The sequence below is a fragment of the Diceros bicornis genome, chromosome X (genome assembly GCF_020826845.1).
Source record: "Diceros bicornis minor isolate mBicDic1 chromosome X, mDicBic1.mat.cur, whole genome shotgun sequence".
NCBI lineage: Eukaryota > Metazoa > Chordata > Mammalia > Perissodactyla > Rhinocerotidae > Diceros > Diceros bicornis.
In genome coordinates, this window is record NC_080781.1 from 136,912,897 (window position 1) to 136,938,459 (window position 25,563).

Consider the following 25,563-nt stretch of genomic DNA (forward strand, 5'->3'; position numbering starts at 1 on the left):
CAGACCACCCATCCCAGGACACATGGAACCCACAGAGTTTGGCCACCCCTTATTGTCCCTTGGTGCTTCCTGTTAGCCCCTGGGCAGGTGTGGCCTGATGTGGGGCCCCTCACTTCCTTCTGTTCAGTCTCAGGGGTGTGTGGTGGTGTTCTGAGAGTTTTGCCTCAGGGCAGCAGAGGGGTGGGGCCCAGGGGCTGCCAGGGGAATGGTGAGGACCCTGCATGAGCACGGAGTGGACCACCCACTCTAGAACAGTGGGGACCTCACAGAGTCCAGCCCGCCACTCCTGTCAGCACTGGGGGCCCAGGGCTCTGCTTGCAGTCTGCACCCTCAGGTGCCCCCTCGTTTCCTCTTACAGGGGCTCCAGGAACCCGCAGGTGAAGCCCTTGGTCTGAGGCTCGTGACCTCAGGTCGCAGAGCAGAGGAGGCCCAGGCAGCGCCAGGAGTCAAGGTGAGGTACACACCCTGAACGTGGTCCCAGGGGCTACCCCATGCCAGAACCATGGAGACCTCGCAGCGCCCGAGTCCACCCCACCCCACCGTCGTCCCCAGAACCTCGGGCTGTGCTGGGTGCACCCTGAGGAGCCGTCTCACTTCCTCCTTCAGGTTCTTAGGGCACAGGCCGCCCAGGAGGACAGAGCCCTGCGAAGCCGAGAGCACCCCTAAAGAGGGGGCCTGTAAGTCGCCTTTGTCAGAGCCGCCAAAGGGTGCATCTCTCAGCCGAGGCTGCTCACTCTCCCTGTCTCCCCCAGGCCCGTCCGTCCCCATCGGTCAACTGCCCACGCTCCTGCCGGCTGCCCTGTCACGAGTCATCATGCCTCGTGCTCCAAAGCGACGGCGCTTCATGCTTGAGGAAGGCCTTCAGTCCCAAAGTGAGACACAGAACCTCGTGGGTGCACTGGTGCCTGTGGTTGTGGAAGAAGATGCTTCTTCATCCTCCTCCACCTGCTCCTCCTCTTTTCCTTCCTCTTTCCCCTCCTCCTCTTCCTCTTGCAATCCTCTGATCTCAAGCACTCCGGAGGAGGTTTATGATGTTGCCCGGACCCCGAGTCCTCCCCAGAGCCCTCAGAGTGCCTGCCTCTCCCCCGCTGCCATGGCCTCCACTCCACTGAGCCAGTCTGAAAGCGATGGCTCCAGCAGCCAAGAAGAGGAGGGTCCGAGCACCTCACAGGCCCTGCCAGAAACTGAGTCCTTTCCCAGAAACTTGCTTGATGACAAGGTGGCTGATCTGGTGGAGTTCCTGCTTCTCAAGTATCGCACAAAGGAGCCGACCACAAAGGCGGAAATGCTGAATCTGGTCATCAGAGAATACCAGGACCACTTCCCTGTGATCTTCAGCCAAGCCTCTGAGTGCATGCAGCTGGTCTTTGGCGTTGACGTGAAGGAAGTGGACCCCAGCGACCACTCCTATGTCCTGGTCACCACCCTGGGCCTCACCTACGATGGCATGCTGAGCGGTGAGCAGAGCATGCCCAAGACTGGCATTCTGATACTTATCCTGAGCATAATCTTCGTGGAGGGTGACTGCGCCCCTGAGGAGGACGTCTGGGAAGCGCTGAGTGTCATGGGGGTGTATGCCGGGATGGAGCACTTCATCTATGGGGAGCCCAGGGAGCTCCTCACCAAAGTTTGGGTGCAAGAACAGTACCTGGAGTACCGGCAGGTGCCCAACAGCGATCCTCCATGCTACGAGTTCCTGTGGGGTCCCAGGGCCCACGCTGAAACCAGCAAGATGAGTCTCCTGGAGTTTTTGGCCGGTGTCACTGGGAGTGACCCCAGATCCTTCCCAGTGTGGTACGAGGAAGCTTTGAGAGATCAGGAAGAGAGAGCCCAGGCCAGAATTGCCAGCACGGATAGTGCTACTGCCACAGCCAGTGCCAGTTGTAGTACCGTGCCCAGTAGCTTCTCTTTCCATGAGTGAGGTCTAAGGCATAGTCTTCCCTTTGTGTTTTAAGAGGACAGTCAATGATCTAAGCACTGGAGGGCCAGGCTGGGGCTGAGGGCATCATAGAGCGTAACATCTTTGTGTTCCTGTTCCATAGGGGGGACTTTGAAATGTATCTTTTTCTATTTTTTGTATTTTAAATTGTTGTTACTTTTAGTATAAAGTTTATTAGCTTCCGAATCTAAGTTTGTGAATGACGTTGGTCACACATTTATTGCTGTTTATTCAGTTTAAAAGAAAGTTTTGCTATTTTGTAAAAAAGAAAGGAGGAGGGGAACCTTCCATTTTATTTAGTCTGAAACAAGACAACTTGGCATTGGAATAGGAATTTCCTTGGAAATGCGAAAGAACTTAGCAGTAAAATAGAGAAGAAATTTAAACGGCAATTTTTGAATTCTATTATCATTTTTAGTCTATCATTCTGTAAAATGAAAAGGTAGATACCTTGATTTTCTCAGCTTATTCAAGAATGTAGAAGAAATTAAATGAGTAATAAATGAAATCTCTACTCACTGGCTCGTTTCTTCCCCAGACTTTTGCTGAGCCTCTGCTCTCTGGAAGGCGCTGTGTTAGTAGTGGGGAAAGGAGGGTAAGGAGGACGCCCCCCACCCACAGACTGAGAGTCTAATAGCCGCAGTCCTAGAAGGAAGGTAGTGAGGTGTCTCCTCCAGAACAAGTAAAAGAAGGTGAGCAGTGGTGCGGGCCCAGGGGAGGGCACTCAAGTGTAAATGCTCTGAGCCAAGGCAGTGTGGGGCTTTGGGAAACTGCGATTCCTTCTGTGGGAGTTGATTGTAATGAAGCTGGGTGTTGGCAGCGGCCAGACTCACAGACCGTGTGTGTTAGGGCTGAGAGGAAAGTCTGAAGTGGAAAAGTGATCTGAAAAGTTTCTTTTAGATCCCGGGTAAACCAGAGAGAAATCTCCACCTGGGGCAGGAAGGGAAGGTGTCCTGGGCTCTTGTCACATTGCAGTCCAACAACAGTGAAGAACGAGTTTTATACGCACAATCTGCAAGGATTTACTGAGAAATACGGTCGCATTCCTTTGAAGTGAAGCCCAGAAGTCAGTGGCCAGGCACTCCTTTCCCAGGCCTGGGAGAGCCGGAGCCCACAGCATAAATTAGGTGTTAATCTTAATTATCTTCAGTTTAATTTGCCCAATTGCAATCCAGGGCTAGATTTTTGGTGGGGGTGAAATGAATGGAAATAGAGGTCTGGATGAAGAGCAGCTTGGAGGGAGGGAAGGAGTTGGTCCTTGATTCTAGTTCTAGGAGCTTTGTGTTCCTTCCAGCTGGGAAGATTCCCACACCCCCAAATTTTCACATATATCCCCTAATTGGGAAGATTTAGTGAGTTTTATTTATGAAACATCCTTTTTAGCCTATTGCATATTCCACGTCCTATTGAGCTGCATATTCTCTAATATGACCTGGATAACAAACAAACAAAATCCCAGAGGAGAGAGTGGAAGGTCTGGGATCAAAACCATCCTAGCAAAAACTGCGAGTCCTCAAACTTCCCATACACACCAGGCACTGTGCCAGTTCCTTTCCGTACATCACATACACTCCTGCAGGCCTACAAGGCAGGGCTCACCAACCCACTTCCTTCACAGAGGGAGAGCCCAAGGCTCCGAGGGCTTGCTAATTTTCCCGGCATCGCATGGCTACTAAGTGACAGGGCAGAGACTAGAAACTGGTCTGGATTCATCTAGAGCCCGCACTGCTCCCAGCATCCCAGTTGGGGCCAACCTTCTGACTCGTCATTCACTTCTCTTCTCAGTACTCCATGATGTCTCTCAGGTGACAAAATCAGGACCCTGAGGCCCAGGTAGTGAAAGCAGGCCCAAGGAAGGAAGGCAACAATGAGAATCAAATATAATTTGGGGATGATCCGAGGCTTGCTGAGACCTGACTCCTCCAGGTGTCACCATTTCTGTCCAGTCCCAGCTCTTTCCCGCATGACAGCACCCTTCCCATGGTCCTCCACTGTGTGACCTCCTGCCCAACTCTGGAACCTTGTCAGCTGACAGGGTCTTCCCTGCTGCCTCCTCTGAAGGCTGCACAGAACCTCCTGCCCTCCCCACTGACACAGGGCATTCCTACTCCCTGCAGAGGTCCCCCTCGATCCCGTCAGAGAGCCACAGCCCTTTTCATGGAAAAGGTTACTTTGGACTGTGACGTTTAGACACCTGGTCATCCCTCCCTGGGAGTCTTCAACACACTCGCTGTTTTCCAAATGGGCTGTGAGTCGAGTCTCATTGCGCCTATAATCTACTGGGACCTGGAATACAACCCTGAAGTTACGTAGAGGATTTGTGAAGCCACCCTGGTGCTTGCAGTAGGACTTGAATGGGCTCCTTATTTGATGCTGGGAACTGAACACATAGAAGGATGAAAGAGCTGATTTGGGTGGTCAGAAATTAACGCCTCGTCACAAGCGGTAGAGGAGGAGCAAACAGTCAGTGAAGCCAAATTCCTACAAACCCTGGGATCCTCCTAGGAGGTGAGAAATGGTTCCCTGGTGGACGTGTTAGGTCAACTTTAAAAAGAAAATATAACCATTCTCCCACTGTCCCTCTCTGGTATCTGCCCCACAGGAAGGTCCTGGCTTTCAGGGAGCCTAAGGTCACCTGTGCAGGTGTTCAGAGAAGTTCAGTCATGTGGAGGGTAGCGGAGACTCACAGCTTAGGATTTTACCCATGCATCAAAAGGAAGGAGTAAATTCTCAGCCTACTGAGATTATATATGGTATTGCAAAGCGAGGGCAGAAATGTGCTGTTGAGTGAAGAAGGCGAACCCTCCCTGCTGAGATTGACAGTATCCTCTTAAAAGGAGATGTGGTCCTGTATTTGAAAGCACCTGTCCCGTAGTAGGCTTCATAGAAGGCTTAAGACTTCAGAGAATTTCAAGGCAAACCTGACCTCAGAAACTCCTCCACGCAATGGACACGGTTGTGGTCACAACAAGTTACAGTAGTTGCTTTGTGTTGAGCACCTAGTATGTGACGGTGCATGGGAGAGACCAGGGCTCACCCATATGTTGTCTAGCTGTCTTCTCTGGATACAGAAGACACTACATTGCCAGTCTACTTGTAGTTACGGAGGGCCATGTGACGACCCTTTGCAAGGGAGACATGAGCAGAATCATTGTTTGTCACATCCAGGCATTTGAGAGCCAGTATGCCAGGTCCATGCTCTCTCTCTCTCTCAGTTCACCAGCAAAGATGGTAACCCCGTGCTGAGATGGTGGAACCACAAGATGGAAGCAGCCTGGACTCCTGGGTCACCTAGAGCGGAGGGACCCTGGCAAACCGCATCCGAGTTTATGTGCGCCAAAAGTATACTTTTGTTATGTTAACCTTTGAAATGTCAGGGTTTGTCTGTTGCATCAACTAGCAGTTACTGTGACATAGCTATTTTTCTATTGTTAGGTGTATACAAATATTTTAACTACAAACATAGTAGTGACTATGTTCCTATTGCTAAAAATTCTAAAAACACAGATCAATCACAACATCCCCTTTTCAAAGTTCCTCCACAATTCAGCCTCTTGCTCAGAGGTCACCACAAGTAACAATCTAGGGTGTGTTATTTTAAAGCCCACTATGGTCTTTTTCATAGATAGATATACTATAAAAATATACTGTTTTTATTCAACATACCTACATAATGATGTACATATTGATTTGCCACTAGCCTTTGTCACTTAATAAAAAGGATGCAGGATCTTCCCATGACGGCACATATAGATCTACCTCACTTTTGAAACTACCCCCTGGGATGCTAAAGTTTGCATGTACCATAATTAGTCAAACAATTTCTTCCTGATGCGCTGTTGTTTTCCTTTTGGTGCGTGATTAATAAAATGAAATCAACATCTTTGAATATGAATTCTTGGGTAGACGTGAATGTTTTCTGATAAGATATACATACTAACATAGACATTGGGTTAGGGTGGAAAGGGTGTGAATAGTTTAACATTTTATCAATACTTCTGAAATTTTATTCCAAAATGCTATACCAATTTGTATTCTCATAAAAATCACAAATGATTTAAAATTCTGAAATGTCAACCAGACACTTCCTCTTTACTTTGAGAAGGAAGGATTTGGTCAGAATGACCAGGAGCCAGGGAAGGGGACCAGACAGGACACCCTCAGCTAGTGAGGGGCATTGAGAGCATCCCAGGGAGAGCGAGCGCCAGAGTCCACGAGAGAGACCAAGTGCAAAACCAAGTCCAGAGAGCCCCAGGCAGGCTGGCAGTCAGGGCTCTGAGTCCAGAGTTCAGTGTAGGGGGAAAGGGACTCGAAGGAGAGAAGGTGGGAAAAGGAAGGGATTCAGCTCAAGGAACATGAACAGGCTGAGGACGTCTCTGAATCATCCTCACCAGCTGGAGGTTGCAGTGTGGTCTGAATGGGCAGGTCTATTGGATGAATGGACCAGCAGCACCCAGACCGCCCACTACCTTAGAGTCCCCCTACCTCTGTCAGGAAGAGTACACCTGGCTCCCTGCATCATTCGGGTGAGCTTCATCTCTTGACTACTTGAGTGGTCCAGTGCACTCTTGCCAGTGTCCCAGGGCAGAGAGCTGTCGTGATGCGTGCTGGAGACTGGGGACTTTCCCCCTGGGTGCAGTGCAGCCCTATGTAGAGGCTGGGGCTATGTGACTGAGTGGGGTTGGTGACTGAGGACCAACAGCCGAGAGAGGCCAGGAATAGCCGTGAGCACTGGAAGGGAGTGTGCAGCTGCAAGCAGGGTGAAATTAGAAGGGGCAAGCACGGCACTCATCACTTCAGACTCTGCAGATGAAGGGCTGGGCATGGACAGGCTTTGAAAACTGTCCAGATGGTGGCCCTGGCTCAGACTGCCTCCCAGGGTTTCTGAGTTCTTGGCCCACCAGGGGCAGGTGTCCTGTGGCTGTGACAGCTGGCCTACATTGCCGCCAGATACTGTCTGGGATAGAGGATTTGCCCAAGGTGCAGACGTGCTCTGGGTGGATGGAAAACCCGTGGGGATGGCACCCTTCCTCGTTAAACTGACGGGGATGTGCGCGGTGCAACACAGGAAGCACGTGGACCATCCTGTTGAGAGCATCCCCACCTTCAAGATGGTGTTTGGGCCCGGGGAGGGCACGTCCATAAGGACACTCCCAGTAAGAGTTTCCCACGGGAATTCTGAAGTTACGTGAGCAGTTGTGCACTTTGTGTTTGTCCCATGGAGGCGGAAGGCTCAGGCAGGGAGCAGGCTCCACATTTTAAATCAGCGAATGGGGCCCTCCAGTAATTATTCCTCTGATTGGTGGATTTGTGGTTGAGTACAGGCATATACGCGCCATCTCGAGTTACTTTTAATACTCTGCTCCTGGCATCCTTGTCAAGGCTGAGCATACATCCCCCAATACACAGACACTTACTTCCACTAGCCTTGTTTGAGGCAGCTGGCAGCTCTGCAGACACTAACGTTACACAGGATAAACAGAGCAAGGGACTGGGGGCAACCTGGGGCCCATGGACCTGGAGGCTAGGGTTCCCTGAATCCATCCTGTACATCCTATATCTAACTGGAAAGTCCCCATGAGCATCCTGTATCAAACTGGTACACTATGGTTGTCAAAATTTTAGAGGTGGAACATTTTATTCCAACTGAGGCCTTCTACACAAATCCACTCCGTGACCATGAGGAAAGCAGAGTAGTCTGGTTGAAATGAGGACGATAAACCCAGAGTCCTGTCCACTCAGCACCCTTTCTTCCCCCTTGAGGCGGTGGGTCCTGACACCCAGCCACAGAACTCTAGGCAGCCTCCTGAGCGCAGCCGGGAAAGTTCTGTGCTAGAAAACTCTTCCTCAGACATGGCCTTCATTGTGTTCCTGCACAGGCATCTATCTGTGTGGGCCCCATTCTGCCCAATGTACTGAATGCCAATTTTGCTGTCAAGGTTTCCAGCACCACCACAACAAATGGTGCCCTACCTCTGCATTCTCAACATAAGTTATCATCCCATTTCTTGTTTCCCAAACTCCTCATTGTTCACCACTCCCACCCCCACCCCAACCTAGACACACATTAGTATACATTATCTTCCTACTCACTCGACTATTCTCTATTCTCAGCATGGGATTGGCTACCCTCCCTCCAACCGACCATCCCTGTCTCTTCTTTCCAACCCTGCTTTAAATTCTCATCTTGAAAAGAGGTCCCTACTAGTACCTTCACCTGATAGCTCTCAGCTCCAAAAAACACAGTGGGCCTTCTCTACCTTTTCATCCATATTTTCTTATTTTTAAAAGTGTTCTCAGGCCGCGTTCCAGCACCCTCAACAAGAATATGGAGCTTGGCTCATTTTATTTACATCTGTTGCCTCCACTCCCTCAGAACATTGCAACCATGTTTTGTTTACTTCTCCTATCATTTACTCAGAGAGGAGTGTTGAGTCTCCAAATATAATTGTAGATGTGACTATTTCTCATTTCAGTTCTATCAGATTCTCTTTCTTGTCTTTTGAAGCTCTGCTTTTAGGTGTATACACACTTATGATGGTTATGTCTTCTTGATGAATTGACTCTTTTATCATTATATAATGTCCGTATTTATCCATGGTAATTTTCCTTCTTATAAAGTCAACTTTTTCTGATATTAATATAGTCACTCTAGCTTTAATCATTTCTTATTTTATTTTTTTTAATTATCAAAGAGTAAAATTTTTTTTCTTTTGGTGTACAGTTAAAAGTGATGTATAGATCCATATAACCACAATCAGGATACAGAACGGTTCCATCGCATGTCCCCCCAAAAAAACTCCCATGTGCTATTCATTTATAATCATACTCTCCCCTCACACCTAACCTTAGCAACCACTCACCTGTTTGCTGTCATTGTAGTTTTGTCTTTTTCAAGAATGTCATAGAAACGGAAGAACAGAGAATGTAACTTATTGAGATTGTTTTCTTTCACTCAGGAAATTGGGTTTGAGATTCATCCAAGTCGTTGTGTGTATCAATAGTTCATTCCTTTTTATTGATGGGTAGTATTCTATCGTATGGATACATCACAGTTTGTTTATTCATTCACCCATGGAAGGACATTTGGGTAAATATGAATAGATTTTGGCAAATATGAATAGAGCTGCTCTAAACATTCGTGTGTAGGTTTTTGCATGAACTTTAAGTTTTATTTCTCCCAGGAGTGGCATTGCTGAGTCATATGGTATATGTACGTTTAGGAGAAACTACCAAATCATTTTCCATACATGCTGTACCATTTTATACTCCCACCAGTAATGTATGAGAGTTCAAGTTGTTCTTCATCCTTGCTAGCACTTAGTAATGTCAAAAATTTTTTAAATTTTAGTCATTCTCAAATATGTGTTGTGTTATCTTATCTTGATTTTAATTTCTGTTTCCCTAATGGCTAATGATGTAGAACAGCTTTCATGTGCATATTTGCCATCCATATGCCCACTTTGGTGATGTGTCTATTGAAATCTTTTGCCCATTTTTAAAATTAGGTCATTTGTTCTCTAATTTTTGAGTTTCAAGGAACTTTTATGTATTCTGGATACAAGTCTTTTGTAGGATATATGATTTGCAAATATTTTCTAACAATCTGTATCTTGACTTTTTATTCTTTCTCAGAGCAAAAGTTTTTAGTTTTGAGGAAGTTTAATTTATTTTTTCCTCTATGAATCATGCTTTTGGTGTCATGTTTAAGACCTCCTTGCCTAAGGCCAGGTCATAAGATTTTCTCCTATGCTTTCTTTAAAAGTTTTATAGTTTTTCTTTAACATTTGGATCTACAATACATTTTAAGTTCATTTTTGTATAAAGTGTGAGGTTTACATAGAGGTTCTTTTTTTCTTTTCTTTTCTTTTTACATATGAATGTCTAATTGTTCCAATACCATTTATTGAAAAGACCAACATTTCTCAAATGAATTGTCTTAGTTCTTTTTAAAAACTCTACTGGCCGTATTTCTGTAGGTCTATTTCTGGACTCTCTAATCAGCTCCATTAATCTATGTGTCTATCTTTTAGCCAATACCACACCATCTTGATTACTATAGCCTTATCTTAGAATTAGGTAGTGTGATTCTTCCAACTTTATTCTACTTTTTCATAATTGTTTTAGCTATTCTAGTTCCTTTGCCCTTCCAAAAACTTTTTGAATCAGCTTGTTTATATCAATTTAGTGATAATTGACATCTTCACTATGTTAAGTCTACCAGTCCATGGACATAGTATGTCTCTCTATTTATTTAATATTTATTTAGGTCTTGATTTATTTCATCAGCATTTTGTAGTTTTTAGCATACAGATCCTGTGCATGTGTTGTTAAATTTATACCTAAGTATTGCATTTTGGAGCTATGGAAAATGCTCAGTTTTTAATTTTTGATTTCTAATTTTTTTATTGTAGTTGGATGTAAATACAATTAATTGTTGTGTGTTGATCTTGTATCCTGCAACCCTGCTGAACTTGTAGTTTCCTTGGGATTTTCCCTGACTCCCTCCAGGCTGCTGGATGTGAAAAGGCCCTCAGGGTGCCAAGGCAGCAAATGAGCCCCATACCTCCTGAAGCTGTATCCTCACTACGAGAGGTTCTTCCAGGTGCCACGTGCCAAGTGCCTCACTCTCTGAAGAAACCATGGGCTGGCCAGCCAGGACCCACCCACTCAGCCTAAGCCCTTCATCCACAGGAGGTAGAGTTTAGAGTCATGATACGTTCTTTGCACCAGAGAGGAGACTAAGGACAGTTGTGTCCAGTATCTACTGTCTGCTGAACTCTGACTGGTGCCCAAGAAGTCTGCTAGTGGTGAGGGAGGCAGGGTCAGGCCTGCCCCTTGACTGAGGCAAGGTCTGTGGAATATTCCACTCCCATGCATTCTGGACCCACTGCAGCCACAGCGTCCACTCTAGTCAACTTCCATGCAAAATAGTGAAAAGAGAAAATGGGAAGAGAGGAAGAAGGAAGAGTACATCTATCTCTAGGATGAATATCAAGACTGCAGAAATAAATCTGCCATATAGAAGCATTGTGGAAGGAAAGAAAAGAGAAGAAATGCCTTTGTGTGTAAGAGGGAGTTCCTGGAGTTAATAGTCTCTGCTGTGATTTTATTTCAAATACGGAAATCTGATTTAGTAGTGCTCTGGGGGTGCTATGAGAGAGAAAGTGAGGGTCTCTGACAAGCAAAGAGATAGCAGAGAAGTCATAATTGGATCTTCAGCCCAGATCTGGTTCCCTGAAGAGGACATACACCTTCATGTTGTGGAAAATACTACTGTTGGGGCAATATCATCCTGCAGAGCACCCACCCCTACCTAAGGCCCCTTTTGTCTCCTTAGGACTATCTACACTGTGGCAAGACTTCAGGCATTAATGGATGAGTTTCTCCACATCCCCTACCCACATCACTTGCTCCTGAAGGCCTCTTCTCTCCCTCATTCCAAAAGCTAGACATGAGTCACCCTCTAAATAATCAGAAACAAAGGCTGCAAATACAGGATAGAATATTAAAGAGAAAAAAATAGTGGTCCTTGGTCCCAGCACAAGACAGAATGATTTAAATGAATACTTTCCACTTTGAATATAAAGACACTCAGAGGCACTAAGGAGAGGAGGAAAGGTGATTAAGAATCCAAGACACTCAGCTAAAAAGTGCATAGCCTCGGACCTGTGTGGAATGGCAATTGCCACAACCCTCTCTCATCCATATTCTTGTGTAACAACCTTCGCCTACTCCCTCCCAGGTCTACAATTCTCATTGCCTAGGGCTCTCATAAAGCAACCCCCAGAGGATGAATATGCTACTTTGAGGAATTATAAGGATTGAAGGGAAAGTCTGGCCTTGATTACAGTAGATTATAAAGAACCAGTTGAAATTGTTCCCTGAAAAAATAGTAGCCCTGTTTTTTAAAACAGGAAGGGAAGGAAGGGAGGAAGGGAGAAAGGGAGAAAGGAAGGGAGAAAAGGAGGTGGGGAGAAAGGGAAAAAGGGAGGGAAAAAGGGAAGGAGGGAAGGAAGGAAGGAAGATACATTTTTAAAAAATCCGTGAAGCAAATAATTGAAAGGGCTGCTTTTGAGATGGGAGGGGGCAGTGGTGAGCAGAAATAAAGGGGGTGCAGAAGGAAGTAAGGTTAGTGAAAACTTGTCCAGCAGTGAGAGCCTTGGACAAGGGGTTAGGAGATTCACATTCTAGTCACTGCTCTGCCACTGACCTACTAAGTTGCAAGTGCCATCCCTTCTCTGGGTCTCAGTTTCCTCATTTGTGCAATGGGGGTGTGTGGGGACTTAGAGCCACCATCAAGGTCCCTGCATGCTCTGCTGTCATGGGAGAAAGGCAGACCTGCTCACAGAATTAGGCTGTCAATGGAAATATAGATCATTTAATTATGTTGGTAATGGATTCAGTAAATACAAATGTCAGCTGTTTATGAAAGGTTTCTAATACTCCCAACCATCCATCAATTTACATAAATCACATAATATTGCTCATATTATGCTGCAACTTGCTTTTTTTAAAAACAGCTTTCTTGAGATATAATTCACATACCGTAAAATTCTCCCATTTAAAGTGTACAATTCAATCGTTTTTAGTATGTTCACAGAGTTGTGCAACCACCACCACAATCAATTTTTGAACATTTCCATCAACCCAGTAAGAAATCCTGTATCCATTAGTATTCACTCCCCATTTCCTCCCACCCCCATGCCCTCAGCCATAGACAATTCCTAGTCAACTTTCTGTTTCTGTAAGTTTGCCTATTCTGGATCTTTCATATAAATGGAATCATACAGTATGTGGCCTTTTGTGTCTGTATTCTTTCACTCAGAATAATGTTTTCAAGAGCTTCAACCATGTTGTAGCAATTGTCATTGCTTAATTTTTTATGGCCAAATAATGTTCCATTGTATGAATATACCACACCGTATTTATCTATTCATCCATTGATGAACATTTAGGTTTTTTCCAACTTTTGGGCATTGTAAATAGTGATGCTGCAAACATTCATGCTCAAGTTTTTGTGTGAACAGATATTTTCATTTATCTTAGGTATATACCTAGGAGTGCAATTGTTGGGTCAAACAATGCCTCAATGTTTAACTTTTTGAACAACTGCTAAAATGTTTTTCAAAGTAGCTGCACCATTTTGCAATCCCATCAGCCATGTATGATGGTTCCAATTTCTCCACATCCTCACCAACACATTATTATTTCCTTTTAGATTCTAGCCTTCCTAATGGGTGTGAAGTGGTATCTAACTGTGGTTTTGATTTGTATTTCCCTAATAACCAGCAATCTTGAGCTTTTTTTCATGTAGTTATTGGCCAAAGATATACTTCTTTGGAGAAACATCTATTTAAATATTTTGCCTATTTTTTAATTGGGATATTTGTTCTTTTATTTTTGAGTTAGTTGTAAGAATTTTTTATATACTCTGGATACCAGTACCTTATAAATATATAATTTATAAAGATTATAATTTTTCAGGATAAGATTTTTTCCCTCTACCCAGTGCTAAGGCCATAACAAGCAAATTTCCTTGCCATCCCATCTATCTGACAGGCTTATTGTTTATCCTTTTACTGATGGCATAACAAGTTCCCAAGCAGGGGACCTTCTATTAGACTTCCTGTTAACCTCACATTAGACTTCCCACTTTGGGCAGGCTTTAGACTTCGTCTCCTGTTCTGTGTACTTATGCATCCATCAAAATGGAAGCTCAAGACTTCTAAGATTTTCCAGAAACCCCAAGGATGAAAGCTGACTTTAATACTCTCTCACTTTCCAGGATTCCCACTATCATTTCATTTATGCTTCTGTGAATCCATACTTGAATGCCAAGTTGTGATGCATTTAAGAAGTTTTGACTGGCTTACTCAGCACTTCAGTTGTTTTCATGAGGAGGGTTGTTCAGCCTATCTTTTTAAATATGTTGTAAAAAATGGAAGGCTGCATTTATTTTTTTTAATTTCTTATTTTAAAATAATTATAGATCCAAGGAAGCTGCAAAGATAGTACAGAGAGATCCTGTGTACGCTTCATCCATTTTCACTCAAGAGTTACTATAGTACCATATCAAAACCAGGAAACTGACATTGATACAATGTATTAATATAGTTCTGTCAATTTATCACAAGTATAGATTTGTGCAACCACCACCACAATCAAGACGCAGAACTATTCCATCATCACAAAGACTTCCCTTGTGCTACCCCTCTATAATCATCCTCATCCTTCTCCCCTAACAATTCCTAATCCCTGAAAACCAGTTGTCTGTTCTCCATCTGTGTAACCTCATTATATCAAGAAAGTTATATACATGCAATCATACAGTTTAAAACCTTTGGAAATTGGATGTTTTCACTCTGAATGATGCCCTTTAGGTCATACAAATTGTTGCATGTGTCAAGAGTTTGCTGATTTTTATTGCTGAGTAGTAGTCCATGGTATGTAAGAAGCACAGTTTCTTTGACCATTCCTTTAGTAAAGGACATTCTGGTTGTTTGAAATTTTTTACTATTACAAATAAAGGTGCAATGATATTCCTGTTTGCTTATATCACTATATGTGAAGTGAGTTTCTTATACATACCATATAGTTGGGTCATATTTTTATACCACTCTTCCACTCTCTGTCATTTAAATGAAGTATTTGGACCATTTGGTTTAATGTAATTATGGAAATGTTGGGGCTTAAGTGTGACATTTAACTTTTACAACAATTTGTTTTTCATATCAGTTTTAGATTCATAGCAAAACCAAGAGGAAGGTACAGAGATTTCCCATATACTCCCTTCCCTCACACATGCACAGCCTTCTGCTTTATCAACATCACCCGCCAGAGTGGTACATTGGTTACAATCGTTTAACCTACATGGACACATCATTATCACTCAAAGTCCATAATTTACATTAGGGTTCACTCTTGTTTTTGTACATTCTGTGGGTTTGGAAAGATGTATAATGACATGTATCCACCATTATAATACCATACAGAGTAGTTTCACTGCCCTAAAAGCACTCTGTGCTCTGCCTATTCATGCTTCCTTCCTCCCTAACCCCTAGCAACTACTGAGCTTTTTACTGTCTCCATAGTTTTACCTTTTCCAGAATGTCATATAGTTGGATTCATACAATATGTAGCTTTTCCAGAATGGCTTCTTTCGCTTAGTAATATGCATTGAAGTTTCCTCCATATCTTTTCATGGCTCAATAGCTCATTTATTCTAGGCATTGAATTTTGGTGTTCCCTTGTCCGGATGTACCACAGTTTATCCATTCACCTACTAAAGTAAACCTTGGTTGCTTCCAAGTTTTGGCAATTATGAATAAAGCTGCTATAAACATCCATGTGAAAGTTTTTGTGTGGACATAAGTTTTCAACTCCTTTGGATAAATGCCAAGGAGAGCAGTTGCTGGATTATGTGGTTAAGACTATGGTTTTGCAAGAAACTGTCTTCCAAAGTGGCTGTATCATCTTGCATTCCCACTAGCAATGAATGAGAGTTTCTGTTGCTCCACATTCTTGCCAGTATTTGGTGTTGTCAGTGTTCCAGATTTTGGCCATTCTAATCGGTGTGCAGTGGTATTTCATTGTTGTCTTAATTTGCATTTCTCTGATGACATATGATGTAGAGCATATTTTCATATGCTTATTTCCCATCTGTATATCTTTGTTGCTGAGGTGTCTGTTCAGATCTTTGGCCCATTTTTTAATCAGGTTGTTCATTTTCTTGTTGTTGAGTTTTAAGTGTTCTTTGTGTGTTTTGGATAACAGTCCTTTATCAGATATGTCTTTGCAAAGATTTTCTCCAAGTCAGAGGTTTGTCTTTCCATTCTCTTGAAAGTGTCTTTTGTAGAGTAGAAATTTTTAATTTTAATGAAGTCCAGCTTGTTAACTATTTCTTTCATGAATGCTGCCCTTGGTGTTGTGTATAAAGAGTCATCTCCAAACCCAAGTCATCTAGATTTTCTCTTGTGTTATCTTCCAGGAATTTTATGCTCCTGTGCTTTGCATTTAGGTCTATGATCTACTTTGAGTTAATTGTGCTGAAGAGTGTAAGGTCTGTGTCTAGATTCATTTTTGCATGTGCATGTCCAGTTTTCCAATCACCATTTGTTGAAGATATTGTCTTTTCTTCATTGTATTGCCTTTGCTCCTTTGCCAAAGATCATTTGACTGTATTTATGTGGGTCTATTTCTGGGTTCTGTATTCTGTTCCATTATAAAATTTGTCTATTCTTTCACCAATACCATACTGTCTTGATAGTGGTTCTATAAGTTTTGAAGTCAGGTAGTGTCAGACCTCCAACTTTGTGCTTCCTTCAATATTGCGTTGACTACTATGGGTCTTTTTCCTCTCCATGTAAACTTTAGAATCAGTTTTTATCATATCCACAAAATAACATTCTGAGATTTTGATTGGGATTGCATTGAATCTATAGATCAAGTTAGGAAGAACTGCTATCTTGACAAGATTGAGTCTTCCTACCCATGAACATGGAATATCTCTCCATTTATTTAGTTCTTTGATTTCGTTCATTGGAGTTTTGCAGTTTTCCTCATATAGACCTTGTAGATATTTTGTTAGATTTCTACCTAAACATTTTATTTTTGGTGGTGTTAATGTAAATAGGATTGTGTTTTTAATTTCTAACTCCATTTGTTTATTGCTGGTATATAGGAAAGTGATTCACTTTTGTATATTGACCTTGTATCCTGTGCCTGGCTAAAATCACTTATTAGTTTCAGAATTTTTTGTTGAATCTTTCATATTTTCTACATAGATGAACATGTCATCTGTGAACAAAGACAGTTCTTCCTTCCCAATCTTTATATCTTTTATTTCCTTTTCTTGTCTTATTGCATTAGCTGTGACTTCCAGTATGATGTTGAAAAGCAGTGGTGAGAGGGGACATTCATGTCTTTTTCCTGATCTTAATGAGAAAGCTTTGAATTTATCACCATTAAGTATAATGTTAGCTGTAGATTTTTTTGTAGATGTTCTTTATCAAGTTGAGGAAGTTCCCCTCTAGTCCTACTTTACTGATATTTTTTTTTATCATGAGTGAGTGTTGGATTTTGTCAAATGCCTTTTCTACATCTATTGACATTATCATGTGATTTCTTTTCTTTAGCTTGTTGATGTGATGGGTTACATTAATTGATTTTTGAATGTTGAATCAGCCTTGCATACCTGGGATAAATCCCACTTGCTTGTGGTGTATGATTATTTTCACACACTGTTGGATTTGATTTGCTAATATTTTGTTGAGGATTTTTACATCTATGTTCATGAGAGATATTGGTCTGTAGTTTTCTTTTCTTATGATGTCTTTATCTCATTTTGGTATTAGGGAAATGCTGGCCTCATAGAATGAGTTAGGAAGTATTCCCTTTGCTTCTATCATCTGAAAGAGATTGTAGAGATATAATTTCTTCCTTAATTGCTTGGAAGAATTTACCAGTGAACCCATCTGGGCCTGGTGCTTCCAGTTTGGGAAGGTTATTAATTAATTGTAACAAATGTACCATGTGGTGTGGGATATTAATGGTGGGGGAGCTTGTGCATGTGTGGAGACAAGGAGTACATGGGAAATCTCTGTACTTTCCAGTCAATTTTTCTGTGAACCTAATACTACTCTAAAAAATAAAGTCTTTGTAAAAAAGCAATTCTTTTTTTTGTGTGAGGAAGATCAGCACTGAGCTAACATCCATGTCAATCCTCCTGTTTTTTTTTTTTCTGAGGAAGACTGGCCCTGGGCTAACATCCATGCCCATCTTCCTCCACTTTATATGGGACACTACCACAGCATGGCCTGACAAGCAGTGCATGGGTGCGTGCCTGGGATCTGGGCCCGGGCCTGGGCCACCAACAGTGGAGCGTGTGCACTTAACCACTACGTCACGGGGCTGGCCCCAAAAAAGCAATTCTTATTTTATCAACAACATAATCCACATTTCTGAATAATTCCAGTTATTAAATTCTCTCACCAAATATTTTACCTTTATTCTTTTCAAAAGTTGTTTTATTTTTTCCTGCAGAGACTGTAATTTTTTTAAAAAAGTTTTATTGAGGTGTATTTGGCATACAAAAAAACTGCATAAAATGTAAATGTGATAAGTTTTGACACACGTATACACCCAGGAGGCCATCACCACAGCAAAGATAGGGAACATATCCATCATTCCTAAAGGTTCCTCATAGCCTTTTGTAATTCTTCCCTCCCCCTGCCCCCCACCTGCACACGCATCCCCAAGTAACCACTGATCTGCTTTCTGTCACAATAAATTATTTTGCATTTTTAAAAGTTCTATATAATTACCTGGGAGTGGGATATCTATATCACATGGTAAGTGTATGTGTAACATTTTAAGAAACTGCCAAACTGTTGCAAAAATGATTGTACCATTATACATTCTTAACAGGTGTATAATGAGAGTTCAGTGTTCCACATCCTGGCTAACACTCAGGTCTAAATTTGCAATTTTAGACCTTCTAATAGTTCTGTAATGGTATCTTATTGTGGTTCTTATTTGTATTTCCCTAGAGACTAATAACGTTGAGTCTCTAATCATGTGAATATCTGCCACCTGTATGTCTTTTGGAGGAGCATTTAAATCTTCTGTCCATTTATGATTGGGTTGCTTTATTCCCTCCTATTGAATGTTGGGAATTCTTTATATATTCTGGATACAAGAATTTTGTCAAACATCTGATTTTAGAATATTTTATCCCAATCTATAGGTTGTCTTTATACTCTCTTAACAAAGTCTTTCAAGAGCAGAAGATCTGAATTTGGATCAACTCAAATTTATCAGTATTTTTATTAAAAGACTGGGCTTTTTTGCTATATTTAAGAAATTGTTGACTAGCCAAAGGCAATAAATACGTTCATCTGTGTTTTATTCTAGAAGATTTATAGATTTAGTTTTACATTTATATCTGTGATCCATTTTGAGTTACTCTTTTATATAGTTTGAGATATCAATTGAAATTATTTTTTGCATATGGATATCCAATTGTTCCAGACCCAACTATTGAAAAGACAATTTCTCCTTTCTTCTCTAATCTTTCTTTGCATCTTTATCAAAAATTGGTTGTCCATATATGAGTATATGTTTGAGTCTATTTCTGCACTCTCTATCCTGTTCTATCCATGTATTCCTATCATCATGACAATATTACACTGTACTGATTATTCCCACTTTATAATGAACCTTAAAATCAAGTAGTGTAACTCCTCCATCTTTGTTCCCTTTTTACAGTTCTTTTAGTTATGTGGGTCCTATCCATTTCCATGTGAATGTTGGCATCAAACTGCCAATTTCTACTGAAATGTTTTCTGGATTTTAGTTGGGATTGCAATAAATCTATCAATTAATATGGAAATAATTGACATCTTAACAATATTGAATCTTTCAACCCTTGAACAAGATAGCTATCTCCATATATTTAGATCACAATTAATTTCTCTATGCAATGTTTTGTAGTGTTCAGTGTACAGATCTTCTACATTTTTTCTTAGATTTATCTCTAAACATTTCATATTTTCTAAAGCTATTTTAAATTGCACTGCTGTTTATTTCAATTTACAAATATTCATTGCTATAATATAGAAAATAAAATTGATTTTTTATATTCATCTTGTATTCTACAACCTTACTAAAACCAATTATTAGTTCTAGGAGCATTCTTTTTTATTTTATTGAGATCATAATAGTTTATAACATTGTGAGATTTCAGATGTACATTATTATTTGTCAGTAACCATATATATGTGCCCCTTTACCCCTTATGCCCACCCGCCACCCCTCTCCCCTCTGGTAACCACTAATCTGTTCTCTTTTTCCATGTGTTTGTTTACCTTCCACATATGAGTGAAATCGTGCGGTGTTTGTCTTTCTCCATCTGGCTTATTTCGCTTAACATAATAACCTCAAGGTCCGTCCATGTTGTTGCAAATGGGACAATTTTGTGTTCTGTTATGGCTGAGTAGTATTCCATTGTATATACATACCACATCTTCTTTATCCATTCATAAGTTGAGGGGCACTTGGGTTGCTTCCACATCTTGGCTATTGTGAATAATGCTGCAATGAACATGGGGGTGCATAAGTCTCTGTGAATTGTTGATTTCAAGTTCTTTGGATAAACACCCAGTAGTGGGATATCTGGGTCATATGGTATTTCCATTTTTAATTTTTTGAGAAATTTCCATACTGTTTCCATAGTGGCTGCACCAGTTTGCATTCCCACCAGCAGTGTATGAGGGTTCCCTTTTCTTCACATCCTCTCCAACATTTGTTTTATTTTTTGTGTGTGTGAGGAAGATCAGCCCTTAGCTAACATCAATGCCAATCCTCCTCTTTTTTGCTGAGGAAGGCTGGCCCTGGGCTAACATCTGTGCCTATCTTCCACCACTTTATATGGGACGCCGCCATAGCATGGCCTGACAAGCAGTGCATCAGTGCACGCCCGGGATCCGAACCCGGGCCACCAGCAGCAGAGGGTGCGCACTTAACTGCTACGCCACGTGGCGGGCCCCTAACATTTGTCATTTTTTGTCTTGGTAATTATAGCCATTCTGACAGGAGTAAGGTGATATCTCGTTGTAGTTTTGATTTGAATTTCCCTAATGATTAGTGATTTTGAACATCTTTTCACATGCCTGTTGGCCATTTGCATATCTTCTTTGGAGAAATGTCTGTTCATAACCTCTGCCCATTTTTTGATCTGGTTGTTTGTGGTTTTGTTGTCGAGTTGTATGAGTTCTTTATATATTTTGGAGATTAACCCCGTGACAGACATATGATTTGCAAATATTTTCTACCAGTTGGGGGGTTGTCTTTTCATATTATTCCTGGTTTCCTTTGCCTTGCAGAAGCACTTTGGTCTGATGTGGTCCCATTTGTTAATTTTTTCTTTTGTTCCCCTTGCCTGAGTAGACATGGTATTCAAAAAGATGCTGCTAAGACTGATGTCAAAGAGTGTACTGCCTATATTTTCTTCTAGGAGTTTTATGGTTTCACGTCTTGCCTTCAAGTCTTTAATCAATTTTGAGTTAATTTTTGTGTATGGCAAAAAATAATGGTCTACTTCATTCTTCTGCATGTGGCTGTCCAGTTTTCCCAACACCATTTCTTGAAGAGACTTTCCTTTCTCCATTGTATGTTCCTTGCTCCTTTGTTGAAGATTAGCTGTCTGTAGATAGTGGTTTTATTTCTGGGCTTTCAATTCTGTTCCATTGATCTGTGTGTCTTTTTTTGTAACAGTACCATGTTGTTTTGATTACTATAGCTTTGTAGTATAATTTGAAGTCACGGATTGTGATGCCTCCAGCTTTGTTTTTTGTCAGGATTACTTTAGCTATTTGGGGTCTTTTGTTATTCCATATGAATTTAGGATTCTTTGTTCTATTTCCATGAAGAATGTCATTGGGATTCTGACAGTGATTGCATTGAACCTGTAGATTGCTTTAGGACAATCTACAATTGGACATAATCTACAATATGGACATTTTAACTGTGTTTATTCTTCCAATCCATGTGCATGGAATATCTTTCCATTTATTTATGCAATCATTGATTTCTTTCAATAGTGTCTTACAGTTTTCATCATATAGGTCTTTCACATCCTTGGTTAAATTTATTCCTAGATATTTTATTCTTTTTGTTCCAATTGTAAATGAGATTGTATTCTTGAGTTCTCTTTCTGATAGTTCATTATTAGTGTATAGAAATACAACTGATTTTTGTAAGTTTATTTTGTACCCCACAACTTTGCTGTAGTTGTTGATTATTTCTAATAGTTTGCTGATGGATTCCTTAGAGTTTTCTATAAATAGAATTATGTCATCTGCAAACAATGAGAGTTTCACTTCTTCCTTACCAATGTGTATAACTTTTAGTTATTTTTCTTGCCTAATTGCCCTTGCCAAAACCTACAGTACTATGTTGAATAAGAGTGGTGAGAGTGGGCACCCTTGTCTGGTTTCTGTTCTCAGAGGGATGGCTTTCAGGTTTTCACTGTTGAGTATGATGTTGGCTGTGGGTTTCTCATATATGGCCTTTATCGTGTTGATGTACTTTCCTTCTATACCCATTTATTGAGAATTTTTATCACAAATGGATGTTATATCTTGTCAAGTGCTTTCTCTGCATCTATCAAGATAATCATGTGATTTTTATTCCTCCTTTTGTTAATGTGGTGTATCACATTGATTGATTTGCAGATGTTGAACCATCCCTGCATCCCTGGTATAAATCCCACTTGATCATAGTGTATGATCCTTTTAATGCATGGCTGTATTTGGTTTGCCAATATTTTGTTCAGGATTTTTGCACCTATGTTCATCAGTGATATTGGCCTGTAATTTCCCTTCTTTGTGTTGTCCTTGTCTGGCTTTGGTATCAGGGTGATGTTGGCCTCATAGAATGAGTTAGGAAGTGTTCTGCTTTCTTCAATTTTTTGGAATATTTTGAGAAGTATAGGTATTAAATCTTCTTTGAATGTTTGGTAGAATTATCCAGAGAAGCCATCTGGTCCTGGACTTTTATTCGGGGGGAGGTTTTTTATTACTATTTCAATCTCTTTATTTATGATTAGTCTATTCAGATTCTCTATTTCTTCTTGATCCAGTTTTTGGAGGTTGTATGAGTCTAAGAATTTATCCATTTCTTCTAGATTGTCCATTTTTTTGGCGTATAGTTTTCCATAGTATTCCCTTGTAATCTTTTGTATTTCTGTGGTATCTATTGTAATTTCTCCTCTTTATTTTCTAATTTTATTTATTTGAGCCTTCTCTTTTTTTCTTAGTGAGTCTGGCTAAGGGTTTGTCAATTTTATCTTCTCAAAAAGCCAGCTCTTAGTTTCATTGATCCTTTCCACTGTTTTTTTGTTTCTGTTTCATTTATTTCTGCTCTAATTTTTGTTATTTCTCTCCTTCTGCTCATTTTGTGCTTTGTTCTTCTTTTTATAGTTCTGTTAGGTGTAGTTTAAGAGTACTTATTTAAGATTTTTCTTATTCGTTAAGGTGGGCTTGCCTTGCTATGAATTTCCCTCTTAGGACTTCCTTTGCCACATCCCATATGAGTTGGTATGGTGTATGGCATTTTCATTTGTCCCTAGATATTTTTGATTTCTCCTTTAATTTCTTCAATGATCCATTGGTTGTTGAGTAGCATGTTGTTTAGTGTCCACATATTTGTCACTTTCACAACTTTTTTCCTGTAGTTGATTTCTAGTTTCATAGCATCATGGTCAGAAAATATGCTTGCTATGATTTCAATCTTCTTAAATTTATTGAGACTTGCCTTGTTTCACAACATATGGTCTATCTTTGAGAATATTCCATGTGCACTTGAGAATAATGTGTATTGTGGTGTTTTGGGATGGAGTGCTCTATATATATCTATTAAGTCCATCTGGTCTAATTTTTCATTTATTTCTGCTATTTCCTTGTTAACTTTCTGTCTGGAATATCTATCCATTGATGTAAGTGGAGTGTTGAGGTCCTCTACTATTGTTGCATTGCTGTTAATTTCTCACTTTAGGTCTGTTAATAGTTGCTTTATGTACTTTGGTGCTCCTGTGTTAGGTGCATATATATTTATAAGCGTTACATCCTCTTGGTGGAATGTCCCTTTTATCAATAAATGCTGCCCCTCTTTGTCTCTCCTTGCTTTTTTTTGTTTTGAAGTCTACTTTGTCTGATACAAGGCTAGCAACACCTGCTTTATTTTGTTTGCCATTTTCTTGGAGTATTATCTTCCATCCCTTCACTCTGAACCTGTGTTTGTCTTTAGAGCTGAGATGTGTTTCCTGGAGGCAGCATATTGTTGGGTCTTGTTTTTTAATCCACCCAGCCACTCTAGGTCTTTTGACTGGAGAATGCAATCTATTTACATTTAGAGTCATTATTGATATATGAGGGCTTAATACTGCCATCTTATCTCTTGTTTTCTGGTTGTTCTGTATTTTCCTTGTTTCTCGTCCCATGTATTTCTGACTGCCATTTCAGTTTGGTGATTTTCTGTGATGGTTTTCTCATTATCATTTGCGTCTGTGTTCTGATTTTTTGTTTAGTGGTTACCATGAGGTTTGTATAAAAGATCTCCTAGATGAGATAGTCCATTTTCTGATAGGCTCTTATTTCATTATCTAAGCAAATTCCATCCCTTTCCTATTCCTCATCTAAGTTATTGTTGTCACAACTTGTTCTGTTTCGTGTTGTGTGTTTGTGATTAAAATGAAGTGATTATAGTTATTTTTGATGCTTTCCTTCCTTTCATCTTTAATGTTATAATTAAGTGCTTGCTAACCTTTTCTGATAGAGAGCTGCAGTTTTCTGATTTTGTCTGTCTATTTATCTCCTTGCTAAAGGATTTGTAAACCTTTTTTTTTCAGGTATGAGGGCCTTCTTGATCATTCTTGTAAGGGGGGTCTTGTGGCAATGAACTACCTCAGCTTTTGTTTATCTGGGAAAGTTTTTCTTTCTCCATCATACCTGAAGAATAATTTCACTGGATAGAGTATTCTTGGCTGAAAGTTTTTGTCTTTCAATATTTTGAATACATCATTCCACTCTCTCCTCGCCTGTAAGATTTCTACTGAGAAATCTGCTGAAAGCCTGATAGGGGTTCCTTTGTAGGTTATTTTCTTCTGCTTTGCTGCACTTTTAATATTTTTTCTTTGTTATTGACTTTTGCCAATTTTACTAATATGTGCTTTTGAGAATGTCTTTTTACATTGATGTAATCATGAGTTCTATTAGCTTCATTTACATGTAATTCCAGCTCCTTCTCCAGGTTTGGGAAGTTTTCAGCTATTATTTCTTTGAACAAGCTGTCTGCTCCATTCCCCCTCTCTTCTCCCTCTGGAATACCTATAATCCTTATGTTGCATTTCCTAATTGAGTTGGATATCTCTCAGAGAATTTCTTCATTTCTTTTTAGTCTTAGTTCTCTCTCCTCCTCCACCTGAAGTATTTCTATATTTCTGTCCTCTAAATTACTACTTCTATCCTCCATAATGTCAGCTCTATTTTTCAAGTATTCTAGATTGTTTTTTATCTCATTCATTGTTTTCTTCATCTCCAGCATTTCTGTTTTTTTTTTTTTTTAGAGCTTCAATCTCTTTTGTGAAGAATTCCCTCTGCTCATTAATTTTATACCTGAGTTCATTGAACTGTCTTTCTGAGTTTTCTTGTAACTCATTGAGTTTCTTTATGATAGCTATTTTGGATTCTCTATGATTTAGATTGTAAATTTCTGTGACATCAGGATTGATTTCTGGACACTTGTAATTTTCCTTCTGGTCTGGAGTGTTAATGTATTTCTTCATGCTGTTTTATGGGGTGGACCTTTGCCAGTGCATAGTGGTAGTACCTGGTCACAGATTCCACCTGCCACCACTGGAGGTGAGGGGCAGCAGCTGTGTTTTCTGAGCCCACTGCATCTCCTGGCAGTTGTGCCCGTCCACTGGAAGTTGTGCCGATAGAGTTCTCTGTGGCTGGCTGCCACTGCTTCACACACACAGGTGCAAGTGTGCTGGCAGGGATCCCCTGCCCTGGCCAACCAGCCAAGCTGGTACACCAGACTGGATGGGGGGAGGGGGCGCTTTC

The 25,563-nt window shown here is 40.9% G+C and overlaps 1 protein-coding gene across 1 annotated transcript; it reads left to right on the forward strand.

Annotated features, from left to right (window-relative positions):
* The first annotated feature begins 814 nt into the window (after window positions 1-814).
* On the forward strand, window positions 815-1,924 carry LOC131400179 (melanoma-associated antigen 10-like). The gene has a single exon (XM_058534918.1). The coding sequence runs from the start codon at window positions 815-817 to the stop codon at window positions 1,919-1,921; it is 1,107 nt and encodes a 368-aa protein (XP_058390901.1). The 3' UTR covers window positions 1,922-1,924.
* The last annotated feature ends 23,639 nt before the right edge of the window (window positions 1,925-25,563 follow it).